This window comes from Calliphora vicina, chromosome 2 (genome assembly GCF_958450345.1).
Source record: "Calliphora vicina chromosome 2, idCalVici1.1, whole genome shotgun sequence".
NCBI classification, from domain to species: domain Eukaryota; kingdom Metazoa; phylum Arthropoda; class Insecta; order Diptera; family Calliphoridae; genus Calliphora; species Calliphora vicina.
In genome coordinates this window covers 84,615,520-84,639,774 of record NC_088781.1, presented here as the reverse complement: position 1 = coordinate 84,639,774, position 24,255 = coordinate 84,615,520, and the positions used below count along the sequence as shown (strand labels likewise).

The following is a 24,255-nucleotide window of genomic DNA, read 5'->3' as shown; positions in this document are numbered from 1 at the left end:
TGGCAATTGTCTTCATGTTAAACAATGCAGCTTGTGCAGGTCTTTATTACAGACACTCAAGCTTTATTTGTAAAAAAGTAAAGCTTAAACAAAACACCAACACTAAACAGTGAGTTTATCTTTTCTTACATTCCCTACTACAATTGGTTGGTTTCTTTTCAACTCAAACTGTAGTTTGTAAGTGGGTAAAGAATTTTATTTGGCTTTATTAATATTTCAATTGGTTTTAAATTTTACAATGCTAACAACTTTTTTAATAATCAAAAACGGCTATTTGTTTTGCAAATCTTTTAACATAATGTACTTAAAATCAAGTACGTTTTTATTTTGTGATACATTTTTATAATATTATAAATAATAAATAATAAAATAAAAAATAATAAAATAGAAAAATTCCTGATCTAATAGACTTCGCCATATGTAGACATATTATTCGAAATGCAATATCCAAATATCCTATGATCTATCTTCTGACCACTCTCCTTTAATTATTGTGAGAGACCCACCATCCCAAGATTTCCTAAGGACGCTTTGTATTTTAAGACAAATTGGCTAAAATATAGGAAATATATCAGTCATATCCACACAAACCCTAATTTACAGTGTGAGGAAGACATATATAGGACCGTCAATGACTTCACGTCATTGGTTGTTTCGGCTCTGGAACACTCTAGGAGCCAAATCCCTCCAAAAACTAATACGCCTATTTCAAATTCGGATATTGAAAGACTTCTTCTCGAAGAGAGAAGACTCAGAAGAGAATGGCAACATAATAGATCACCTGCTGCAAAGCAGAGGCTGTCCGCAGCAGCACGAAAACTGAAAAGAGCCCTTTATTTAGAAGAGGATCGCATAAACGAAAATGATATTAAATGTTTGACAAGTACAAAATACACAAATTTCACGAGGAACATTAAGCAACCGGTAGAGGCACAAAGAGCTTTAAGAAAGGCTGACGGAACCTGGGCACGAAGTGCTTTAGAAAAAACCTCACTATTTGCTGAACATTTAAGTGAAGTATTTCAACCCAATTCCACGGCAAACGAGTTTGAGCTAGAAGAATTGCCAGCTTCAACAATGGCTAATGCAGCCCAAATCGATATTAGTCCTGAGGATGTTAATAGAGTAATTAAAAATAAATTAAACTTGAAAAAACCACCGGGATATGATTTAATAACGCCATCAATGATTAAAACCCTACCAAATGTGGCAATAATTGTGCTTTCTATATTGTTTAATGCTATCTTGAAACTAGGAATTTATCCAAAAAATTGGAAAATTACTCATATAAAAATGATACCTAAACCGGGTAAAGATTTAACCCTCCCATCTTCTTATAGACCTATTAGCCTACTCCCTTGTTTGTCGAAGCTATTCGAGAAAATTTTCCAAGAAAAGATAATCACCCCTATCGCGAATCAATATTTCACATGAAATAAATTCCCTTTTCCTTTTTTCGTTCATCAACTTTGTTCACGTGAAAAAATTCCCCTTGTTGTGAAATTTTTAGATGGAATGTTGTAAACAATAAACAGCTGTTACGAACAAAATCAACTATTGTGAATGTAAAGTTCATCGTGATATTCCCGATAGCAATTTTCCCTTCGAGGGAAATGAATATTTCATGGGAACAAAATTTCACATGTTATTGCCGATAGTGGTGAATACCTTTTTCGAATGATGAAAACATTATCCCAGTTCACCAATTTGGTTTCCGTGAATATTAGGCACCATTGAACAGGTCAATCGTTCAACTGGAGAAATATTGTTCTGCCGTCTTTTTGGACGTTGCTCAGGCTTTTGACAAGGTCTAATACATAAAATCAAATGTTTACTACCACTATGTACTCATAAATTGCTGGAGTCTTATTTATCGAATAGACTTTTCAGAGTTAAGTACAATGATTATGTGACGAGAGAATAAAAGATTAGAGCTGGCGTTCAACAGGGAAGTGTACTAGGACCTACGCTATACTTGGTTTACACCTCCGACCTGCCTACATGCGATAAACTAACAATTTCAACATTTGCTGATGATACCGCAATTATTAGCTCACACGAAAACCCACTCATGGCATCTAGTCAACTACAGTATTACCTTTAACCATGAAGGCTCTCTTGTTGAACAGGAAATAATTTTAATTTTAGTTATAAGATTTAAATACTTATTGTAAGGTCGATAACAGACAGATTCAATAAATCAATAAAGCGTTAAAAAGAAATAAATAATAAACAACACTTGTACATAACAAAATATTTTCTTTACTAAAATTTTGTTAGGTTTTAACAAAATGTTTAATAGAATCAAATATTTTTTTTAAATGATTGAAAAAATTTTTGTTTACTTTGAAACAAAAACAAATTTATAGTGAATTTTGACAGACAGCTGCAAAATAAAAAAATTATATATTTTGAAACAAAATATTCATCCATGTATGTACACAATTTTATGTCAACAATTTTAAAGTTTTGGTCTTCATGAAACATACTAGGATAACTCCTCACGTTTTAAGATTGTTAAGTAAGTATGTATGAACTTATTTATATTCTATGTAATATTACTGTTAAACCTCCCGGTATAATTGCAGATGTTGTACATCTCAAAGTTGGGAGGAGAATAACAAAATGGTAGGATTGATTTTCAATTAAGATGAATGTGAAAATTCTTTATTATTCCTTCATGGAATTGTTTGTGATACCATAGACTGCCCTGATCTATTGAATAATATTGATATTTATGATCCTCAGCTATCTCTAAGGAAATTAAAATTTTGTCATCCTTATTTTCATAGAACTGATTATGCCAGAAATGAACCACTTAATAAATCAATTAGGTTATTTTATACCTTTTGCCAATATTTAGATATAAGTCAATCGAATACTATTTTTAAATCCCAATTAAATAATTTATTATATATGTTAAATTTAGTTTTAAGTTTCTAGTCTATAAGGATTTTTTGTATCCATAGACTAAATGAATTAAATAAATAATATTGGTTTATCTTTCCACAGGTGAACAATATCAATATTGGATTCCTGTTTGCTGGAAAGTCCGTAAGAAATTAATCCATATTGTGTATAAGAGTTTTTCTACAGAAAATATTTATAACAGTAGTTTCATTACAAAATATTGTGTGTAATAGTAGTTTATATAGAAAATATTGTGTATAAAAGCAGTTTCTATAGAAAATATTGTGTATAACAGTAGTTTCTATAGAAAATATTGAGTATAACTATATTTTCTATAGAAAATGGCGTATGCAAATTGTTATATTTAATTAAAAGATTTATTGATTTTGAATTATAAATTTTGTTAATACATATTTTAATTGCTTTAATAAAAAATATTGTTTGAATATCTATTCAAAACCAAATATTTGTTTGTATGATTTTATTAAAAACATTGTTTGATATTAGTGTGGAATTTCAAATAATATATTTCATTAATAGTTATAATATTTTAATAAGAATTTTTTTTTTCTTTTTTCAATAAAATATTTACAAATTTTAGTGTTAGATTTTGTGATATTTCGATAAAATATTCAGTTGATTTTATGAATTTAGTAATTCGATTTGAATTTTAGTTTTTTCTGTGTAATTTCATTAAAATTAAAATTGTTTCCCGACTATAACAAATATTAATGAAAAATGCAAGAGCCTATATGCAAGGACTTAGGGAGATGAAAGTTTCTTAAATATTCATTATTGATCTGAAATGTTTGGTATTGAAAATGGGCAAAATCGTGCAAGTATTTACCAACATGTGAGACAACCCAAAAAAATGGGGATTTTTTAATACTATTTTGCAATCTATAAATATATTGCAGTTATTATATTGAAATTTTGCATACGTTATTCCTATTACACTGTGCAACAAGAAAATCTTTCCCGAATGAGACCAACGGGAAATGAAAGTAGATAATTAGTATACCAAAACCCCCAAAGGGTTTTTAAGAGTTAGCTCGTGTTTTAAAGTTATTCGCCTTTAAAGTTCAGCTTTTTTGAGTAAAAATGTTTCATATATATTTTATGAATAATCTATTGAAGTAAGTCAATATTTATATAAAATAATTTTAGTTGAATGTTCTAGTCCTAATATACTAAAAATTCATTAATTTTAACACTTTTTGCAGATTTATTTTTTTATTTTTATAGTTTTTGGTACTTAGATACGCAATTACCAATAAGAAGTTTTTAAATAAAGTTAAGTACTAAAAAAAATATTTTTAATTTAATAAAGTTTGTGAAATGTCTTGCAATATAAACAATTTTTGTTACGTTTGTAGCCATTTCACACCACAAATGTTAAAACATGGTTCGTTTACAGAAGAATTTATATCTGCTTATGAGACATATTTCAACCATCCAGTTATATTAAATGTGCCATGGGCTCCAAAGATTGTTTGCAAAAAGTGTTATACTAATCTAATGAGTTGGATGAGCAAAAGGATTACAAAGTTGCCGTTTGGTATGCCGATGATCTGGTTAGATCCTAATGGGCATAAGTCTTCAAATTGCTACGCATGTGTGAATTCCGTAACTGGTATGAACAGAAGAAAAACGAGGAGTAAAATATATAAGAGTTTTAAGTGCTCAAATCCCAATACAACACTCGGAAAATGTTCCAGTTCCAAAACCTCCGAGCCTTGACGTGACGTCAGGGATTACCATACAAACTGCTTTAAATGAAGCTTTTTCTTTATTTGCGCCAGAACCCTCAAAGTCAAATGATCCCATTTTGATTACACAAACCAAGCTAGACTGCATTATTGGAAAACTGGAGAAAATCGGGAATATTTGGATACGCTGTTATCAAATAACTGGAGTAGGTTGGGTAAAAATGTTGAAAATTTAATTTTCAAATGCCAATATCTCCTAAACTATAATAGATAATTGATAGCTACGACGAGGTTTTTTGTAGTGCTCGATGAGAAGATTCTACATGTATGTTTTTGAAATCGGAACTCAAACCAAGAATTAATATCGTTTTAAAAATGTAACATACCCGAGGTGTCCTACTTTGAGGGCCCTTGGTCGCGCCCCTGGTGAGCCCATGAGGTCCACGTTCAAAACTTAAACTCGACAACACTTCTTCTTTGCGCATGTGAAATTTCATTCAACCAATCTTACCATTTAGAAGTTACAGATTTATTTCCCTCTTGTTTTTATATACCACTGTGTGTCGCTTACGATAAAATTTGTTTACTGTAAAATATAAACATTGACTTACGATAAAATCTTACCCCCTATATTGTTGATGTTATTAACAATTTTGATATTCTGAGAACGCTAAAACATCAGTCGGTCTGCAATAAAACAAAAATTTTAAAAATGTCGCTTACGATAATTTAGCGCTAAGGGCTCGATATAATGTAGTTCATTATACCCTACACCACCATAGTGGGGAGGGTATTATGCGTTTGTGCAGATGTTTGTAACGCCCAAAAATATTTGTCTAACACCCACCTTAAAGTATACCGATCGACTTAGAATCACTTTCTGAGTCGATTAAGCGATGTCCGTCCGTCCGTCCGTCCGTCCGTCCGTCTGGTCGGCTGGCTGGCTGGCTGGCTGTCCATGTAAACCTTGTGCGCAGAGTACAGGTCGCAATTTTGAAGATATTTCGATCAAATTTGGTACATATTATTTTTTCGGCCCAAGGACCAAGCGTATTGAAACTGGCTGAAATCGGTCCACTATTTCACCTAGCCCCCATACAAATATCCTCCCGAAATTGGACTTTATCGGTCATAAATGTTTAATTTATAAATGTATCTCCACAAATTCCGCTCCAAATTAGTTTTATATACACAAAATTCATGTCACCAAATTTTGTTACGATCGGTCCATAATTAGTCATAGCTCCCATATAGACACGCTTCCGATAATCACTTTAACGTGCATAAATCGCTTAAAAATGTTGGTAAACACACAAAATTCAACATAGTTAACTTTAATATAGACATAAATCACACAACCTAATTTCATGGTGATCGGTCCATAATTGGTCATAGCCCCCATATAACCCCACTTCCGAAAATCACTCAAAAATATTAATTATTGAAATTTAAAAAAAAAATTGCTCTTTTACTTAGTGTAGGGTATTATATGGTCGGGCTTGACCGACCATACTTTCTTACTTGTTTTTATATAAACTATGTAAAAAAAATACAATTTTTACTCAAAAAAGCTGAACTTTAAAATACGAGCTAACTTTTTAAAACCCTTTGGGGTTTTGTTCTACTGATGTTCTACTATCACTTCCCGTTGGTCTCATTCGGGAAAGATTTAATCACCCGAAATTTGATGCACAGTGTTATTCGCAACGCATTTCAACGTGAGTTGTTTTTTATAAGTGTGTTTTAATGCAAATAAATGATGCAAATAAATGGTTTAAAAACCAAAATATAAAAGAAAGTGTAATTGAGTTTGACTGCGAATTTGTGTTGATGCTGATGATCCAGGTAGAGAAGACCACCGAATCCAGTGACGACATACAAATCCATATGGAAACTTATAGTTTTTACATTTATTTTATATTTAAGTAGTTATAAATATTGTATTAAAAAAATGTAAAAAATAAAGAAATTGTTATTTATATTAATTACCAAAAAAAACAGAAAGGAAAAATTGTCAGGTGTCAAATCGTACACGAATGGTATCAAGTCGACAACTTATGGTGTCAAATTGACAACGGTCTGGTGTCAAATTGTACACGAACAGTGACAAATTGTCAACAGTCTGTTATAAAATCGTACACAAACGTTGTCAAATCGACAACGGATGGTGACAATTCGGCAACGGAATGGAGTAATTTTTTCGTTGTCAAATTGACACCGTTCGTGTACAATTTGTACACATACGGGGTTGATACACTATTGACACCGAATGGTGTCAAATTGTACACTAGAGTGGGTCAATTTTTTTTTTGCTCGACAAAGCGGTTATCAGAATCGTAATCTACGATGAATTCTAAGAAGTTTTGCCGAAGAAACCAAAATCAAAATGGAGCTTCCCATTTTTAACGCGAAAATTTTGCTTTCGTATTTCTTTTTTAATATGATATAACTATATTGAGCCTTCTAAGAAACTTGACAAAATTGATTAAGTTTGGTCTTGTTCGAAAGGAAATTTCATAAGCTTTCGAAAGCTGTTTAGATAACTAAACAATTTTTATGTTTAGGTTAATTTTAAAAATGCTTTTAATGAAAATTTACATTAATCATGGAAAACTCAAAACTTATCATTAAATGGTACACAAAAAATTAAAAGAACGTTGTGATTTTTAAAACTAATTTAGATGTTTATAGAACGTTTGTATTTAAATAGAGTTTTAAAAAGCTCTCGTTTGAAATGCAGATACAATTAAATTAAAAAATTTTTGCAGCATAAATAACATATTGAGCTAAAAATGAGATTAAACATTTTTTCTGCAAAAATTAACATAGTGACCTAAAACTATTTAAAAAAATACCTTATAAAAAAGCAACATGGCTTCAGTTACATATGCAATCGAGTGTTTATTCGATTTGAATTAAATTTTTTAATTTTGTTTGGTTGCTATGATTATATCAACTTCATAGAGAAAGTAAATCAAAAAATAGTGCATTTGAGTGATATGCAGTTATTGTGCGTGTGTTCTTTCTTTTCGCGATTCTAAATTTTTAAAGCCACATTTAAGTTTCTTTAGCTATTTGATATTTGTAATTGAATTTTAATTATGGAGTCTGATATGTCAATTGGTTCTTCTTCACCAAGTCACACGGAATCAAATTTGCTGCATATGCCAGTTCCGAATTTTAGTGCTTTTGGTTTGCCAAGTGATTTACACGAACTGAATTTGCCCAATTGCCGCGATGTTTTAAAATATTATTTTTTTCTGAGTGATCGGTCTAAAAATGAAAATAAAATGTTTTCATACTCATCATTTACTCCACAAGTAGCAGATAAATTGATTGAAATTTGGAAAAGTTGAATATTGCCATAATGACGAAGAAAACCGTAATAAGTAAACTGAAAACCTTGCTTAATAAATATTCCAAAGATACAAAAATCACGTATACATCTGAAAAATACACCGTATTTGTCGAGGCAATGAATAGCTTATTTTATATCGGAAAATGCAAGTGCAGTTTACAAAGTAATCGTTGTTCATGTGGTTTGACGCCTGATCGCTTACACGATTTTTTGAGTGATCAGCATTCCATAAGGTTTGATACCCCTAATTATGCTATGATTTGTGACCGATTTGGTGTGTCAGATAGAGTTGCTGCGTGTTTGGCAACGGCACTTTTTAAAGACATAGGTTTCAAAGACGACAATGGTGAACTTATTATAATGGACAAATGTAAAATAGCGCGAGAAAAGAATAAAATTAGGGATTCTGTGCGTGAAAAACAATGCACGGCATCTAGCGTGCTGGCATTCTATTTTGATGGAAGAAAAGATGAATCCTTGCAAATGGAGAAGATTGACAATAAACTTCACCCAAGGATGCGTAAAGAATCTCATATCGTGGTTGTGCGAGAACCTAAAACTGAACTTTTGGGTCATTTAGTACTCAATGCTGAGTACGCTGGTACAAAACAAATGCAGCTGTATGACTTCTTTGTGAGAAAGAACTTAGCTGTTTCCGATCTGGTTGGTATTTGCTGTGACGGTGAAGTCACCAATACTGGCACAGGAAACGGTATATTACTACGATTTGAGGTACTGTTAGACAGACCATTACATTGGTTTGTTTGCTTGTTGCATTTTAATGAGTTACCTTTTCGTCACTTATTTGCTGCTCTGGAAAAATCAAACACGATTGGACCGCGAACGGATACTGGAGCTCTCACGAAATTAATGGAAACTTTAATAAATATCTCCTTTTTTTTGGATCTAAATAGGTAACTTGTTCTTCTTGTAGGTTGTACCCGATTTTGAACGTATTTTACTGGGGAATATGCCCCCTGCCTTGTCGTCCGAACAGGAAAAAAATCTTTCAACGGACGTTAAGTACTTGTATCGGATAGCTAATGCGATTCATAACGGTTACTGTCCAGAATATTTAGCCAACATGAAACCTGGGCCTATCGTTCATTCTCGTTGGTTAACGAAAGCTAGCAGACTTCTTCGATTGTATGTAAGTACAAATTCACCATCCGAAAATTTAATAATTTTAGCAACGTTTGTTATGAAAGCTTACGTGCCTATGTACTTTAACGTAAAGTATTACGACTCGGTTATACATGGTAGCGCACTCTTATGTAAATTTATTCGTTCAACGCAATATTTGCCACAAAATCTGCGCGAAATTGTAAATAATGTTGTTCAAAATAACGGATATTTTGCTCACTCAGAAAATGTGCTTCTAACTATGCTATTTGACGACAGAAAGGAAGTGCGCGAGAAAGCTTTAAAAAAAAATTTTATTTTCGTGAAAAACTTTACGACCCAACAAAATTAAGAGCTTACAAACAGCCCACTATAAATTTTAACTGCAGTAATTATGTTGACATGATAAACTTGGATAACCATAGCATTTTATCGGAACCGCCATTCACTGCAAACATACCCTATGACCATTTGCTCGAATACATAGAATTTGACGATCCATCACTTCCGGATCCACAAATTTATTTTATTTTATTTATTTATTCATTTATTTCGTAATATCAAGCCTTCATGGCCAAAATAACAATATTACATAGTAATAATAAAACCCGAGATCAAGAAATTAACTTATCTAACTATATTAATAAAACGTCTGTTCATTTGCTTACTAGCTTTAACAATTTTTAATTAAAGAGTTGAAGAAAATAGTAAAACAAGCAGGTAAATGAACCAACATAATATACATATATTATATACAATCATAATTCATCTACTGTAGGCTCCCCAGCCATTAAAAATATGTACATAAAAAGTGACGGAAAATTAAATATCACAAGGTCCCATTCAGCAACAATTTATATTATATACATATGTACAAATAAATCAATTTAATGAATCGTTTTTCATTACAATATTGACTCGGAAAAGTGGCATAAAAGTTTTAATCGGAACACGTTATTAGAATGTGAAAAAAGACGCAATGAAATGGGTAAAACATTCCACCATCGAGCAATTCTAACCATATATGATCTCTCAAAAAAAGACAAATTAATTTTAGGTATTAAAATTTGTGGGTGTCTAACTGATCGCGTAAATACAAAAGAATTGCACAGAGCAAGTGGTTTGTTACTTCTAACAATATTGTAAAACAGTATAATATTCCGATATTTTAAGAAATTATCAAAGGTGCAACCAAGGAAACATCGAACAAAGTAAGAAACATGCTCGCGACGCTTTACATTATATACAAACCGAACCACTGAATTCACCAAACGCTTAATCCTACACAGGTGCATAGAACCGGTACCAGAAAAAATTTCCAGCCCATACAAAATCTGCGACATTAGCAGTGAGTGAGCAAATTTACACCGAATATGCGTAGGCAAATAGAAATTAATAGAGTAAATTCTGCGTAAAACTCCAAAAATTCTAGAGCTTACAATATCAATGTGGTTACAAAAAGAAAGTTTAGTATCTAAAATAACACCTAAACATTTGAGATATTCAACAAAGTTAATACTAACATTGTCATATACAATATTCAAACTAGGAAAAAAACGAATTGTTGGGCCGAACATAATTGCATTAGTTTTAGAGGGATTTACTGTTAGTGAATTACATGAAGTCCACTCAAGAACACGCTGTAGACAAAAGTTAGTATTATTTTGCAATACGTCTAGAAAATCAATACTGCTTCCAAAAATCAAGAAGATATCATCGGCAAATATAAAAGATCTGCACAACGGAGAGGCAATAAATTCAGGTAGGCTATTCATATACAAAATGAATAAAAGAGGGCCCAAAACAGACCCCTGAGTAACACCAGAGTGAAGAGTTCGCAAAGATGATGTCTGTCCATTGAAAACGACAAGGAACCGAGCACTTTGTGCAACTACTGACTAGCGTTTCACGTCGAACTCTTGAAAAAAATCGCGATGATGTTTGGCAGTCACGGTTGAAAGCCGAAACGCAACAACTAGGATGGACAGCAAACAAGACCTTAAAAATAAGTAATTCTGAAATAAAAAGTGTATTAGTTGTTTTTCCCTTTTTTGCTTTTATTTTCTGTATATCTAAAAAACTACTTATAAAATTTGTTTAATTTAATTAAACATAACTTTTGACTTAGTATCGATTTTTAAATAATTCTTTCTTTATAATACTAATAAATTTGTTAATTAAAAAATATATATATGAAAAAAATCGAGATAGATTTGGATCTTGGACTTGCAAAAATCCAGACCAAGGTAAGTAAAAAACATAAAAAAAATATTTTCAATGGTGAATATATCGTAAACTATAAAAGATAAAATATAGTTATGGTAATGTTTTTTATAGCCCTCTGCAGATTCTACATTTATATATATGATTCAAATCGGACCGAGAACAAAACTTTGGCATCATTTTTAATTTTTAATATAGCCGAAACACTCCAATTTGGGGCCTTGAGGCTCTGCCCACCTTAGTGTTGAAAATCCAAATTCAAATTCAGCAACACCTCCTCTATAGTCATGGTAAATTTGATTAAAATCTTATTATCGGTTTAGAAGTTACATATTTATTTGCACTTTTTTTTCATTTTCCCCACTGTGACCCAAAAGCTCGGTTTTAGGATCTCGCACAAACATGATATGAAATTTTTTTTTTTACCATCCTCGGGTGAATTTTAGTGTTAATCTTCTCAATTTGCAAAGATTTATCTATTCTCCCTTTCTTTCCTTTCGAACAAGCCCAAGCATAGTCAAGTTTCTTAGAAGGCTCAATATAATTATATCATATTAAAAAAAAAAATACGAAAGTAAAACTTTCGCGTTAAAAATGGGAAGTTCCATTTTGATTTTAGATCCATGGTTTCTTCGGCAAAACTTCTTAGAATTCATCGTAGATTACGATTTTGATAACCGCTTGTTGCATTTTCTTGGCTCCATACAAATTGACCCACTCTTAGTTTCTTAGAAGGCTCAATATAATTATATCATATTAAAAAAAAAAATACGAAAGTAAAACTTTCGCGTTAAAAATGGGAAGTTCCATTTTGATTTTAGATCCATGGTTTCTTCGGCAAAACTTCTTAGAATTCATCGTAGATTACGATTTTGATAACCGCTTGTTGCATTTTCTTGGCTCCATACAAATTGACCCACTCTATTGTACACGGATGTGTTCATTTTTTCGCTGGGTGTAGATGTTATAGGTAGAAATCATACCGCTGTAAGTTTCATAGCTAATGAATATGCTGTTAATGAACATGCTAATAAACAAGCTGCTGATAAAGAAACGGTAATTGGTGATGTTGCCGCAGATTATGAGATCGTAGATGTTAGAGATCAAGAATGCAATAATTTAAAGGAGAAAGCAGCACAGAGAAGCCCACGTAATAAGCCAGAGAGAACGGGATAAAGATGCAACGAAGAAGGGGCAGAATATACAGAATGCCGATTCCTGAAGAAGCTATTGAAGGATGTTGTATTTAAGTATTTACTTTTCCCCTGGCAGAATGTTCAAATTATTGAACATGGTATATAAAACTATTTTATATTTGTTTGTGTATAATATTAATAATATGTTCTGAGTGTTAAAAGTATCACTTGTGTGTAGATGATAAATAAGACCCTTTTCATTTTACACATTTGGTTTAGTTAAATATTCTTATCAATCGTGTGTGTATGTTTACCACACGCATTGATAAGGATAATATATAAGTCGCATGCGTATTATAACGTACGCATGTATTCTAGATTAGTTATTAGATTTTAATGTTTAGCTCTTAAGGTTTTAATTTTAATAAATCAATGTCTTACAAACATTCAACCAGTAAAGACTTATTTTCTTATTCAAGTTTTTACAGCATCGGCATTTCTCAGACTATATGGTTGTAAATCTCCCACATAATTTATTTGCTCGCATAGATATGCTGGTACTTTCCCTCTTTTCATTTTGCGTATAAATAGCAATGTGTTTAACTCTAATCTTTTTTTATATTTAGCCAATTTAGTGTGTTTAACATATGATTTATATATGTATATCTATTGCATTTTAAGATGGTTCTCATTGCCTTATTTCTATTTGTGTGGTTTTACAGCACGTATATAAAATTGTGGAACCAAATTCAAAATGTTGTTTTATTATGGTATTGTAAATATTTATTGCTGTTATTGTTGATATTTTGTTTCTAATTCGTTTGAAAAAAACAATTTTTTTGACAATTTTCTTACATACATATATCTATATGCTCTTTGAATTTTATTTCTTTATCTATTATAAAACCAAGGTATTTTATTTGTCTTACTTTTTCTATTTTTTCTCCATTTATTTGAAATATTGCACTAATGTTCATATTTATTTCTATTATCTTTGTTTTATTTTCATAGAGCTTCAATTTGTTAATTTTTAACCAATTAGAAATATTATTTATATCATGTTTTAAATTATTATGACACTTTTCTTCACTATCATTCTCTGTAAATATTAATGTATCATCAGCATATAAAATATATTCACTTCACTTCATTTATGTATATAATAGATAATAATGCACCTAGAATGAAACCTTGCGGAACAGCAAAATCATTTTCAATTGGATATGATTTTACATTGGTAATCTTAGTTTTTATACCCTTCACCTTCGTGAGAAGGGTATATATAAGTTTGTCATTCCGTTTGTAATTTCCACATTTTTCATTTCCGACCCTATAAAGTATATATATTCTGGATCCTTATATATAGCGGAGTCGATTAAGCCATGTCCGTCTGTCTGTCCGTCTGTTGAAATCAATTTTCTGAAGACCACAGATATCTTCGGGATCCAAATCTTCAATAATTCTGTCAGACATGCTTTCGAGAATTTTGCTATTTAAAATCAGCAAAATCGGTCCACAAATGGCTGAGATATGAGAAAAAAACCAAGACAACCTCGATTTTTTACCTATTTTTGACCTATATCTGGATTACTAGACATTAATATACCCAATATGGATATCTAATGATAGATATTTCAAAGACATTTGCAACGACGTATATAAGACCATAGTAAGATGGAAATACAATGGGTCAAAATAAAATTTTAACCCAATTTTTTTTTTACACAAAAAAAAATTTTAAATTTAAAAAAAAAAAAAAATAAAATAACAATCGAAAATTTTTTTTTTCCAAAAAATGAAAAAACCACTTTAGTTCAGTGTTCTGAATTCCATACATATAAAGTTTTTTTATCAAAGTATCAAACGGGATTCAGAAATAATTTCTCTTGTGAAACACAAGGGTGTGAAGTTAAATACGTCCCACATATATGTATGTTAGCTATATAACATAACACTGTTAAATAAAGTAAATTTGAAAAACTTAGTTATTTTTTGGGCAAAAACGCAATGAAATTAATTATTTTTATTCACCAATTAAAGAAAATACTTTAATTTAATTTAAACTTTTAAAAAAACTTCTTCACTATTCAAGTTCATTGGCCGGCCACTTAGGACAGACCTGAATGGGAGGGAGTAGATATCAAAACTATATAGGTTATATCCAGTTGTTGTTCAGGGAGGGCGCTACGAGGGGTGGACTTTGTTCCAAAATTGTTTTAACATTAATGTTCAAAGTGTTATAAGGACCATTTAGGACAGACCTGAATGGGGTTTGGATAGGGTGAGTGAAAGCTGGGAGGTATTAGATATCAAAACTATATATGGTATACCCAGTTGTTTTTCAGGGAGGGCGCTACGAGGGGTGGACTTTGTTCCAAAATAGATTTAACATTCATGTTCAAAGTGTTATAGGTCCCATTTAGGACAGATATGAACGGGGTTTGGACATGGTGGGTGAAAGGTGGGAGGGAGTAGATGTCAAAACTATATAGTTTATATGCAGTTGTTTCTCAGGGAGGGAGCTACGGTAAGTGGACTTTGTTCCAAAATTGTTTTAACATTAATGTACAAAGTGTTATAGGGGCCATTTAGGACAGACCTGGAGGGGGTTTGGACATGGTGGGTGAAAGCTGGGAGGGAGTAGATGTCAAAACTATATACGGTTGTAGTTTCTCAGGAAGGGCGCAATATTCCAAAAAAAATCCACAGTTTTAGAATTTTTACAAAAATACCTGAGAATAATATAAATTTCTTGTAAGTTAACGTCAAATACTTAGTAAATTACAGTGCTTTAAAAAAATGAATTTGTGAAAATTCAGTTTTCAAATTTTGTTAAACATCTGTTTTAATTTGAGATTCAAAAAATCAAAAACTACTTTTAACTCGTTTAATGATTATTTTTCAAATATCAACTATAAAAATCATACTGAAAGAGAAATGATACGTCTATAAGGAGTACACCAACATGATCCTTGTTGGACGGACTTCCTTTAGCTGAATTTAACTGTATTTGCTTAAAAAACTCAACTCAACTCTGAGTTTTATTTTCTGATTAAAAAATAACAGTTATTTTTTGGAGTTTTATTTTTTGCTTAGAAAATAGTTTAACAAATATGTAAGTGTTTATGCACGGACTCTGAAGAACAGTTCGATCTTAAATTAAAACAAGTAAGAGAGCTATATTCGGCTGTGCCGAATCTTATATACCCTTCGACAAATTATACTTCCAAATACAAATTTTAAATATTTTTAAAACAACATTTTTTTCCAAAGTTGTTTTTTAATTTTTTGTAAAAAAAAATTTTCCGAATATGTATTTTTTTTTTTAATTAAAAAAAATTTTTTGTTTTTTAATTTTTTTTTTCAGGTTAAAAAATATTTTTTCCGATTTTGACCCATTGTAGGTTGTACTATGGTCTTATATACGTCATTGCAAAGGTCTTTGAATATCTATCATTAGATATTCATATTGTCTATATTAATGACTTAGAGCTAGTTTCTGGGATAAAGATAATCTACATTCATCGCTTAAACCTAGATTAAACTAAAAATTGTGTTTCTCACTTATTGCTTATATGCTATATAATCTATGTTTAACTGAGCATCATTGGTGAGTTAAACTTAAGTATAAAATGCCAATGCACAAACTGATGAAAAATAAAATAAACAATTCAGCACAGCAGCTCATTGTTTTTATTTGCTTTATTAACATAAATATAATTTTTAATATACATTTTATATACTTTAATGTTACTTTTTCTTTTACAAAGTAAAAATTTACAAAAAAAATTATGTACGCGGTTGCTTTTTCTTATAAAATTTAAAGTGTTGCCATATTTATATAAACAAATTTGAGGAATAAACATGTGATTTGACTCAAAAGTATGGCAATGCTAACAAAATTAATCTATTAGTGAGAAACACAATCATTGGTTAAATCCCGGCAAAATATGCTTCAGGTTTAATATAACAGCGTGTTAAGCTGAGTTTAACTGACAAGTAAGAAACTAGCTCTTAGTAATCCAGATATACATAGGTCAAAAAGCGAGGTTGTCCTGTTTTTTCCCTCATATCTCAGCCATTTGTGGACCGATTTTACTAATTTTAAATAGGAAACTTCTCGAAAGCATGTCCGACAGAATTATTGAAGATTTGGATCCCGAAGATATCTGGGGTCTTCAGAAAATTTATTTCAACAGACAGACATACATGGCTTAATCGACTCCGCTATCTATAAGGATCCAGAATTTATATACTTTATAGGGTCGGAAAATTATATTGTGGAAATTACAAATGGAATGATAAACTTTCTCACGAAGGTGAGAAATTTAAAATTAATTTTAATTTCTAAGCAAAACATAAAACTCAAAAATTAAAAAATAAAACTCAAATAATAATTTAAAAAAAGGAATTTTTAAATAAAACTTATAATCGTTCATTTGCCATCCCTGCTAACAATTGTATATGTTCATAAAGCGCCACACTGAGTTTTTTTGTTTGTCTCTCACATTCAATGTACCACCCACCAGTTAGCGAGTAGTGATTGTATCCCTTATATGTCAATTGTCACTTAAGTGCATCTATGTAACCTAGCGTGTATTCAATCACTCACTGACTGTCTCATTGTAATCCAAAAGTGCCAATTGACCCCACACTTAGGACATTTACGTGTTAAAATAATTAGTCACGCAGCCTAAATGATAGGCAACATCACTAGTCCGCGAGTCTCCTAAAACTGCTGGATACTGCATTCTTGTTTACAACAACATACTAGTTATAAGAATCCAAGTGAGAAAAAATATCCAAAGCTAACGGTTAATTAACAAAATAAGTTACAGTGGATACTGAGTGCATAATTAATAATAAACTACAGTGGTAACAACGAAACAAAATGAATTGATTTAAAAACTCTTAAAATAAAAACTTACTACATTGATTCTCTCTCTTATCCTACAGTTTAAATTTTAGTGTGATTATATTTAAAACAGCATTTGATATCTACTCCCTCCCAGCTTTCACCCACCATGTTGAAACCCCATTGAAATGGCCCCTATAACACTTTGAACATTACAACAATTTTGGAACAAAGTGCACCCCTCGTAGCGCCCATCCTGAGAAACAACTGGATATTCCCTTTATAATTTTGTCATCTACTCTCTCCCATCTTTCACCCGGTAGTTCAAAACCCCATTCAGGTCTGTCCTAAATGGCCCCTATAACGCATTGAACATTATATGCTGAGAAACAGCTGGATATACCCTATACAGTTTTGATATGTCGAAACCCCATTCAGGTCTGTCCTAAGTGGCCCGCCATTGAACTTGAATACTACATAGTCATACTGTAATTTTAATTTTAATATGAAGAAGTTTTTTTTATTTTTTAACTAAAAGTTTAAATTTAAAGTATTTTCTTTAATTGGTAAATAAAAAAAATTAATTTTATTGCGTTTTTGCTAAAAAAAAACTATGTTTTTCAAATTTACTTTACTTTATTTACTTAACAGTGCTATGTTATGTAGCTAACATATATGTGGGACGTATTTAACTTACGAATTTAACTTCACACCCTTGTGTTTCACAAGAGAAATTATTTCTGAATCCCGTTTGATACTTTGATAATAATGAGTTTTCTTCCATATATTTTACTAGTTGATCTTTAACCACTTTTTCTAAAAATTTTTCACATGTTTTTAATGCGTTTATTGGTCGAAATTCTTCACATCTTTTTGTATTTTTAACTTTTTCAAATGGAGTCACCATTGTTTCTTTCCAACTTTCTGGAAATTCACCACTCTCTAATGATTTATTAATTGTATTTAATAGTTTATTACCCACTAAGTTCCGATTTATATCGAGCTTTCTCAGAGATCGCACTATACGAGTTGTTGTATATGGGATCTCATCAAATGAGTTCAAGATTAATTCAGGGGTACCGCAAGGCTCCGTTCTGTTTCCTACACTACTCCTTATTTTTCTAAATGACCTTCTAAATAAAACTTCCAACCCTATCTATTCTTTTGCACATGACAGCAACATTTGCCATTCATAGTCATTCAACTATAGGCCAAGCGTTTTGGAGATTGGGGCAATGAGGCAAAACATGAATGATACACTTAACCAAGATCTTGTGGCAATCTCCGAATGAGGTCATGCGAACAGAGTCGATTTTAATGCACGTAAAGTCGCAGAAACGGGAAGAGAACGAGAATCACGGCTTCAGCAAATGCGTCGCAATGCATCTTCATTAAGTGCTGCAGAAACACCTCAACAGCATAAAGTTTTTCGCTCCCGAATGGCTCGATCAAGAGAAAGAATCGTTGAAAGTTGCCGGGATTTTATTACAAAATTGGCGCAATGAACAAACATTACTTACATTGCAGGATTTTGAAGTTCACTAAGGAATCTCTGAGAATGTGCTGTTCGAACGGTAAAGTTATTCTGTCATTGAGTCGTCTGAGCTGCTTCTAAGTTACATTTCCGGAGTCAATGCTATTTCCTAACATTTCCTTCAAAATATCCAAAAGTACAACACATGTTTTCAAACGACGTCGGCTTCATGCCCACCTTTAATGCTCAAGGCCAAATGTACCACAGAATTAGATCATTGCTCCCGCTTCCCAATGACGATACGAAGTTCCTTCGTATTTATTTCACTGGAAATGATGAGTGTACATTTGATGCAATACCCTTCTGCCGAAACTTTCTCAAAACAATTGTCGAACATCGGAAATGAAAAATTCCAATTGAACCATCCACAAATGAGATTTCATTCCCAGACTTCTGCCAAATGCAAATGAAATTTCAAGACGTTGTCGACAAAGTATTCCCAAGTCTTAAAACCAACTACAACAATTCGGATTGGCTGTGGGAACATGCAATTTTAGAACCAACAAATTATGATGTTAACAAGCTCATTAAGCAAATACAATTGAAACTGCCTGACGAAACAATAAAATACAAATAGATTGACACAGTAATGAACGAAGAACAAGACGCCGATTATCCTACTGAATTTTTGAATTCATTGGAACCAGCCGGAATGCCACCACATGTATTAACATTGAAGGTTGGATCACCGACTTTGTCCGTCACTGTATATTAAAATCAAGATGCAATATAAAACAGATATTTTCTAAAGGCCATCAACGCGGACCGGGTTCAGCTAGTATTTTATAAAAAACACTTTTAATATTTTATTATATACACAAATATTTCATATTCACATAACACTTTTTTACTAACAAAAATTTAATGAAAAAAATCATTGTAAATATTTTTTTAATTAAAATTACATGACAAATTAGTCAGGGAATACGTTGCTATAAAAAACTTATTTTCGAGAAAATATCGTATAGCTCTATTTGAATATAAACCCTCGATATACTGCAAGGCGAATTTACTGTACAGGTGGCATTAACAGCACAGCTGATCTACTTTTTTTGTTCGCCTTGGGGGCAAACTTGTCAAAAATTGTTTACAAAACGAATTTATTTTATGTCAAAACTTGTTTTGTTTACCTTTTTAGCTAAAAAAAAAGTTTATAAGATCTCTTAAAAGTACAACAAAACGGGTAGCTCCGGAGTTCATTCGATCAATCACAACCATTTGCCACGTGCATACATTTGGAGCATTAGCGCTACCATTTTCACCGCAAACTGTGCCACCATTACAGGTGCTTCCAGGAGGCACCCTTATTTTATTAGTTTTTTCATTTGCTTTATCTTTGGATGTTTTTTCTGGACCACGCAATTGCTGATCGATGTCCTCGCAAATAAATTTAGCGTTTATGTAAAATTAACGTTATTTTTATTGATTTTATTACATTTTTATTTTATTTTTTATTAAATTGATTTTATTTTTGTTTTTTTTTTCACAAATTTTTGTTGTTTTTTTTTGACACTTTTGTCCCCCAAGCAACAATAAAACACAATGTTGTTATTGCAATGTTGTACTTGTTGTAATATCAACGCCACCTGTACAGTAAATTTGCCTTGATATAATGTATATATTCATAACAAACCAAAAAAACTATATGTAATGAAATAATAATTGATATTTTCATGTAATCAAATTCGAAAATATAAATTTATTTTTAATGTGTAAACTCATTTTTTAGGAAAATTGATCCCAATGGTTTTGTTAAAGCCACATAAAGGTGGTATATTGTCCCATTGGTTTTCAAAAAAAAAAAGAGTTTTATTATTCTGAAAGAATTGCTACCGATGGGATATAATCTCCCAATGAATGTCGTGTAAATGATTTCCAATCGAATATAGTTTTTGCTAAATCTATATATATAAAAATGAAATGGTCCATGTATGTAATGTCATCACGGGAGAACGGCTGGAGCGATTTTTTATTCGATTCGAAATTTTCAGATGGTTTGTAAAAAAAATTAAAAAATTACGGCTAAACCCGTCTTTTTTGAGTCCAATCGACTGTAATAAAATAGCTCTTAAAGTATGCAGTACAAATTTAGATATCTTATTTGCAAATAAGAACAGGCAGGGTTGGAGAAACTTGACGAACTAACATTAGTAAATGCTATCAGGCCAAGCCGGCTACTATAATAATGATTATGTTTGAATTAATTTAGACAGAAAACAGTAATAAAATCGTTCCAAATTACGATCCATTAAAAATATATCATCGTTAAATCAATGAAGTATAACTTTCCGCCTTTTAGTGTTAATGCAAAACACCCAATCAGCATAATTCAAAACTTAATCCATAGAGGAATGTACTTCTCCATAAATTAATTCTATATGCGCTTCTTTTAAAAGCGATGATTTTTTAATGTAGTGATTACCTCATTTAATACTTGGGTTTGGAGTAATTCCTTAAGCAAGTCCAAACATAAATCAATTTCGCCGTCTGATTTTAACTTTATAGCGCGAATATATTCACTCTCAGCAATAGTTTCCTGTAACAGAAAGTATCAATAAAATGTGTTCTTCTAACCACAATATGACTTACTTGGGCTTCCCGGGTAGCAACATGTTCTTCCTCCTCATTAGTTGCATCTTCGCCATCATCATTGAGAGCAACAATTTTGATCATTTTTGATGTAATTGGAATACAAATATACTTCAATGCAAATTTACATTAGTTTTTATGTGATTTCAAAGTCGGCATATTTTTTACGGCGTCAAACAGATATAATGTGTTATTTTCACACGTGATAAATATTATACGTCTCCACGTAACACTATGGCCCTAATTGTGTAAATCACTTGCGTTAAACGCTTCACCAACGCTGTTGGGAACGCGTAACAAAAAATTTAAAATTTTATAAATCACTACGGCATTGCGTTTAGTCAACGCCGAAATATTACGATGTCACTTCTATTGTCAAATCTCTACGTAGCCGTGGTTGCCATTGTATAAGTTGATACTAAAATTCAAAATAAAAACATACAAAAAGATGTACTTATACCGTGTTGACAATGCTATAAGCCAAACAGCTGTATGGCGTTTATTTACTTTTGAATCCATAAAATATTTGTGCAAAGAAGACACAAAAATATAACAAAATAAATATTAAAAACATAAAAGTGAAGTTTTCTGCTGGGGTAGAGAACGATACGAACGAATTCTGTAACTTTATAACGACAAAATTTTGTCGTTAAGTTATCAAAATTCATAAGTTAATAATACTTATCGTTAAGAGATACTCCGAATTGAATTATACGGATTATTTTCGTTAAAAATAGTCGGTAAATAACGACATTTGTCAGGTTAACAACAAATAAAATGTTCTAGTTAAGCCATAACGATAATTGTTAAGAAGTTAGTATTGTAACATAAATATTTGAAATAAGCCGTTCTTTGAAAGTTCGATTGGTCAACCTTTTTGTGTTCGTTAGATACAGACTGATTTGAGTTTTAAATATACAAATTAACTTGCCTTAATTATCATTTGCTTTTTAAAAATAGTATTCGAATTTTAAGAGCAACTTTTATATGGGGCATAATATTCTTATTTAACACATTTCTGGAGTGTATACTGCTTATCCCTATATTCAAATTTCCTAGTGAGCAATTTATTTAGCGATGTGATACGAGTATAAACTTATATAAACGCTAAAAAATCGTTTTTAAGAGCATTTTCTTAGAAGGAAATTCATCCGAATTTTTCGACGGTCCTTATAACAACAAATATCTAAATTCTGAATCAATGATCACTTGTGGTGGCATAGACATATGGATTACACTGGGTTACTTTGATTTTTCGAAAAAAAACTCTTGTTCTTCTGTTTTCAGTACGTTTCGCGAATATATGTATTTGGGGGAGCTGGTGTTTGATTTTTAAATATAAATGCGATTATTTATTCACACGACTACAATTTTATCTACCAACACGAAAACACAGTGAACATTTTAATAAATAAAAATGATGTTTTTAATTTTAAAAATATTGAAATTTATATTTTTAACTATATTCGTCGTTAATATGTATACCGAGAGAAAACGTTAACTTCAAATACTGAATATTAAATTCGTTAGAGCAACCGATATTTTTCGTTACTTAACGACATCGGTAGGAATATATAAAAACTTACAGAATTGCGGTACTGGGCAGACATTTGATGCTAGTCCAAACCTAAAGTAGTTACATAAGTATGTTTATTTCAGAATCAATTATATTTAAAAAATTTTAAATATTTGTTATTTTTTTTTTAAGAATATTTGACCACTTTTTAAACTAACGCCAAGAAAATTGAAGCGCTAAATTTGACAATCAAAGTGACAAAAAAAGTAAGCGTTGCGTTGTATAAAATGTACAATTTCAAACAACTGCAATCACAATAACGTAAGAATCAGATGTTACAACGCGAGCAGTCACTTGCTTGAACGCAGTGATTTGCAAACTGTAATTTAATGCAACGCAAAGAAAATGGAGGCGTTGCGTTTTATAAAATTAGGGCCTATGTCTACAACTGGCATGAAATGTTTAACATTAACGCTAATGCTATGTTCACACTTGGGCTTTTAAACGCGTTTAAGCAAAATTTTGATTAAGTTAATCAAAGCCGTTCACATTACATTTGAGATGATTAAGTTGACACTAAAATGATTAAGTTGACAAATAAAAACACAACAAACAAATTTATATTTCTTTAAGGCATTAAATATGGAAATAACTACTTTATTAAAGATATCAGCAAATTATTTTAAACTTTCTAATAGTGAAATTGTGAACATTGATGAATTATTTAAGGTTTTTTAAGGAAAAAAAAGAAAACTTCTGTCAAAATTTATTTATCGGTACTACACTAAAAGGTGGCCGATGCTACATCATCATCAGTTTGAGGTATGTACACTTGATCCTACGTGATTAATGAAGTGATTAAGATTTATGCTATGTTCACACTTGGGCTTTTAAACGCGTTTAAGCAAAATTTTGATTAAGTTAATCAAAGCCGTTCACATTACATTTGAGATGATTAAGTTGACACTAAAATGATTAAGTTGACAAATAAAAAAACAACAAACAAATTTATATTTCTTTAAGGCATTAAATATGGAAATAAATACTTTATTAAAGATATCAGCAAATTATTTTAAACTTTTTAATAATGAAATTGTGAACATTGATGAATTATTTAAGGTTTTTTAGGGAAAAAAGAGAAAACTTCTGTCAAAATTTATTTATCGGCACTACACTAAAAGGTGGCCGATGCTACATCATCATCAGTTTGAGGTATGTTCAGTTGATCCTACGTGATTAATGAAGTGATTAAGATTTAATCATGTCAATTTGAAGTGATTAACAAATCATTTAAATGTATGGA

The 24,255-nt window shown here is 31.2% G+C and overlaps 1 protein-coding gene across 1 annotated transcript in view; it reads right to left on the bottom strand.

Moving 5' to 3' along the window:
* LOC135950621 (calcineurin-binding protein cabin-1-like) overlaps positions 1-21,576 on the bottom strand; it is a 355,739-nt gene extending 334,163 nt beyond the window's left edge. The window contains exons 1-2 of the mRNA XM_065500153.1: positions 21,437-21,576; positions 21,270-21,383 (exon numbers count right to left, since the gene is read on the bottom strand). Coding sequence (XP_065356225.1) covers positions 21,270-21,383; positions 21,437-21,520 — 198 coding nt within the window. The 5' untranslated portion in view covers positions 21,521-21,576. The remainder of the gene's footprint in view (positions 1-21,269; positions 21,384-21,436) is intronic.
* Between the last annotated feature and the right edge of the window lie 2,679 nt (positions 21,577-24,255).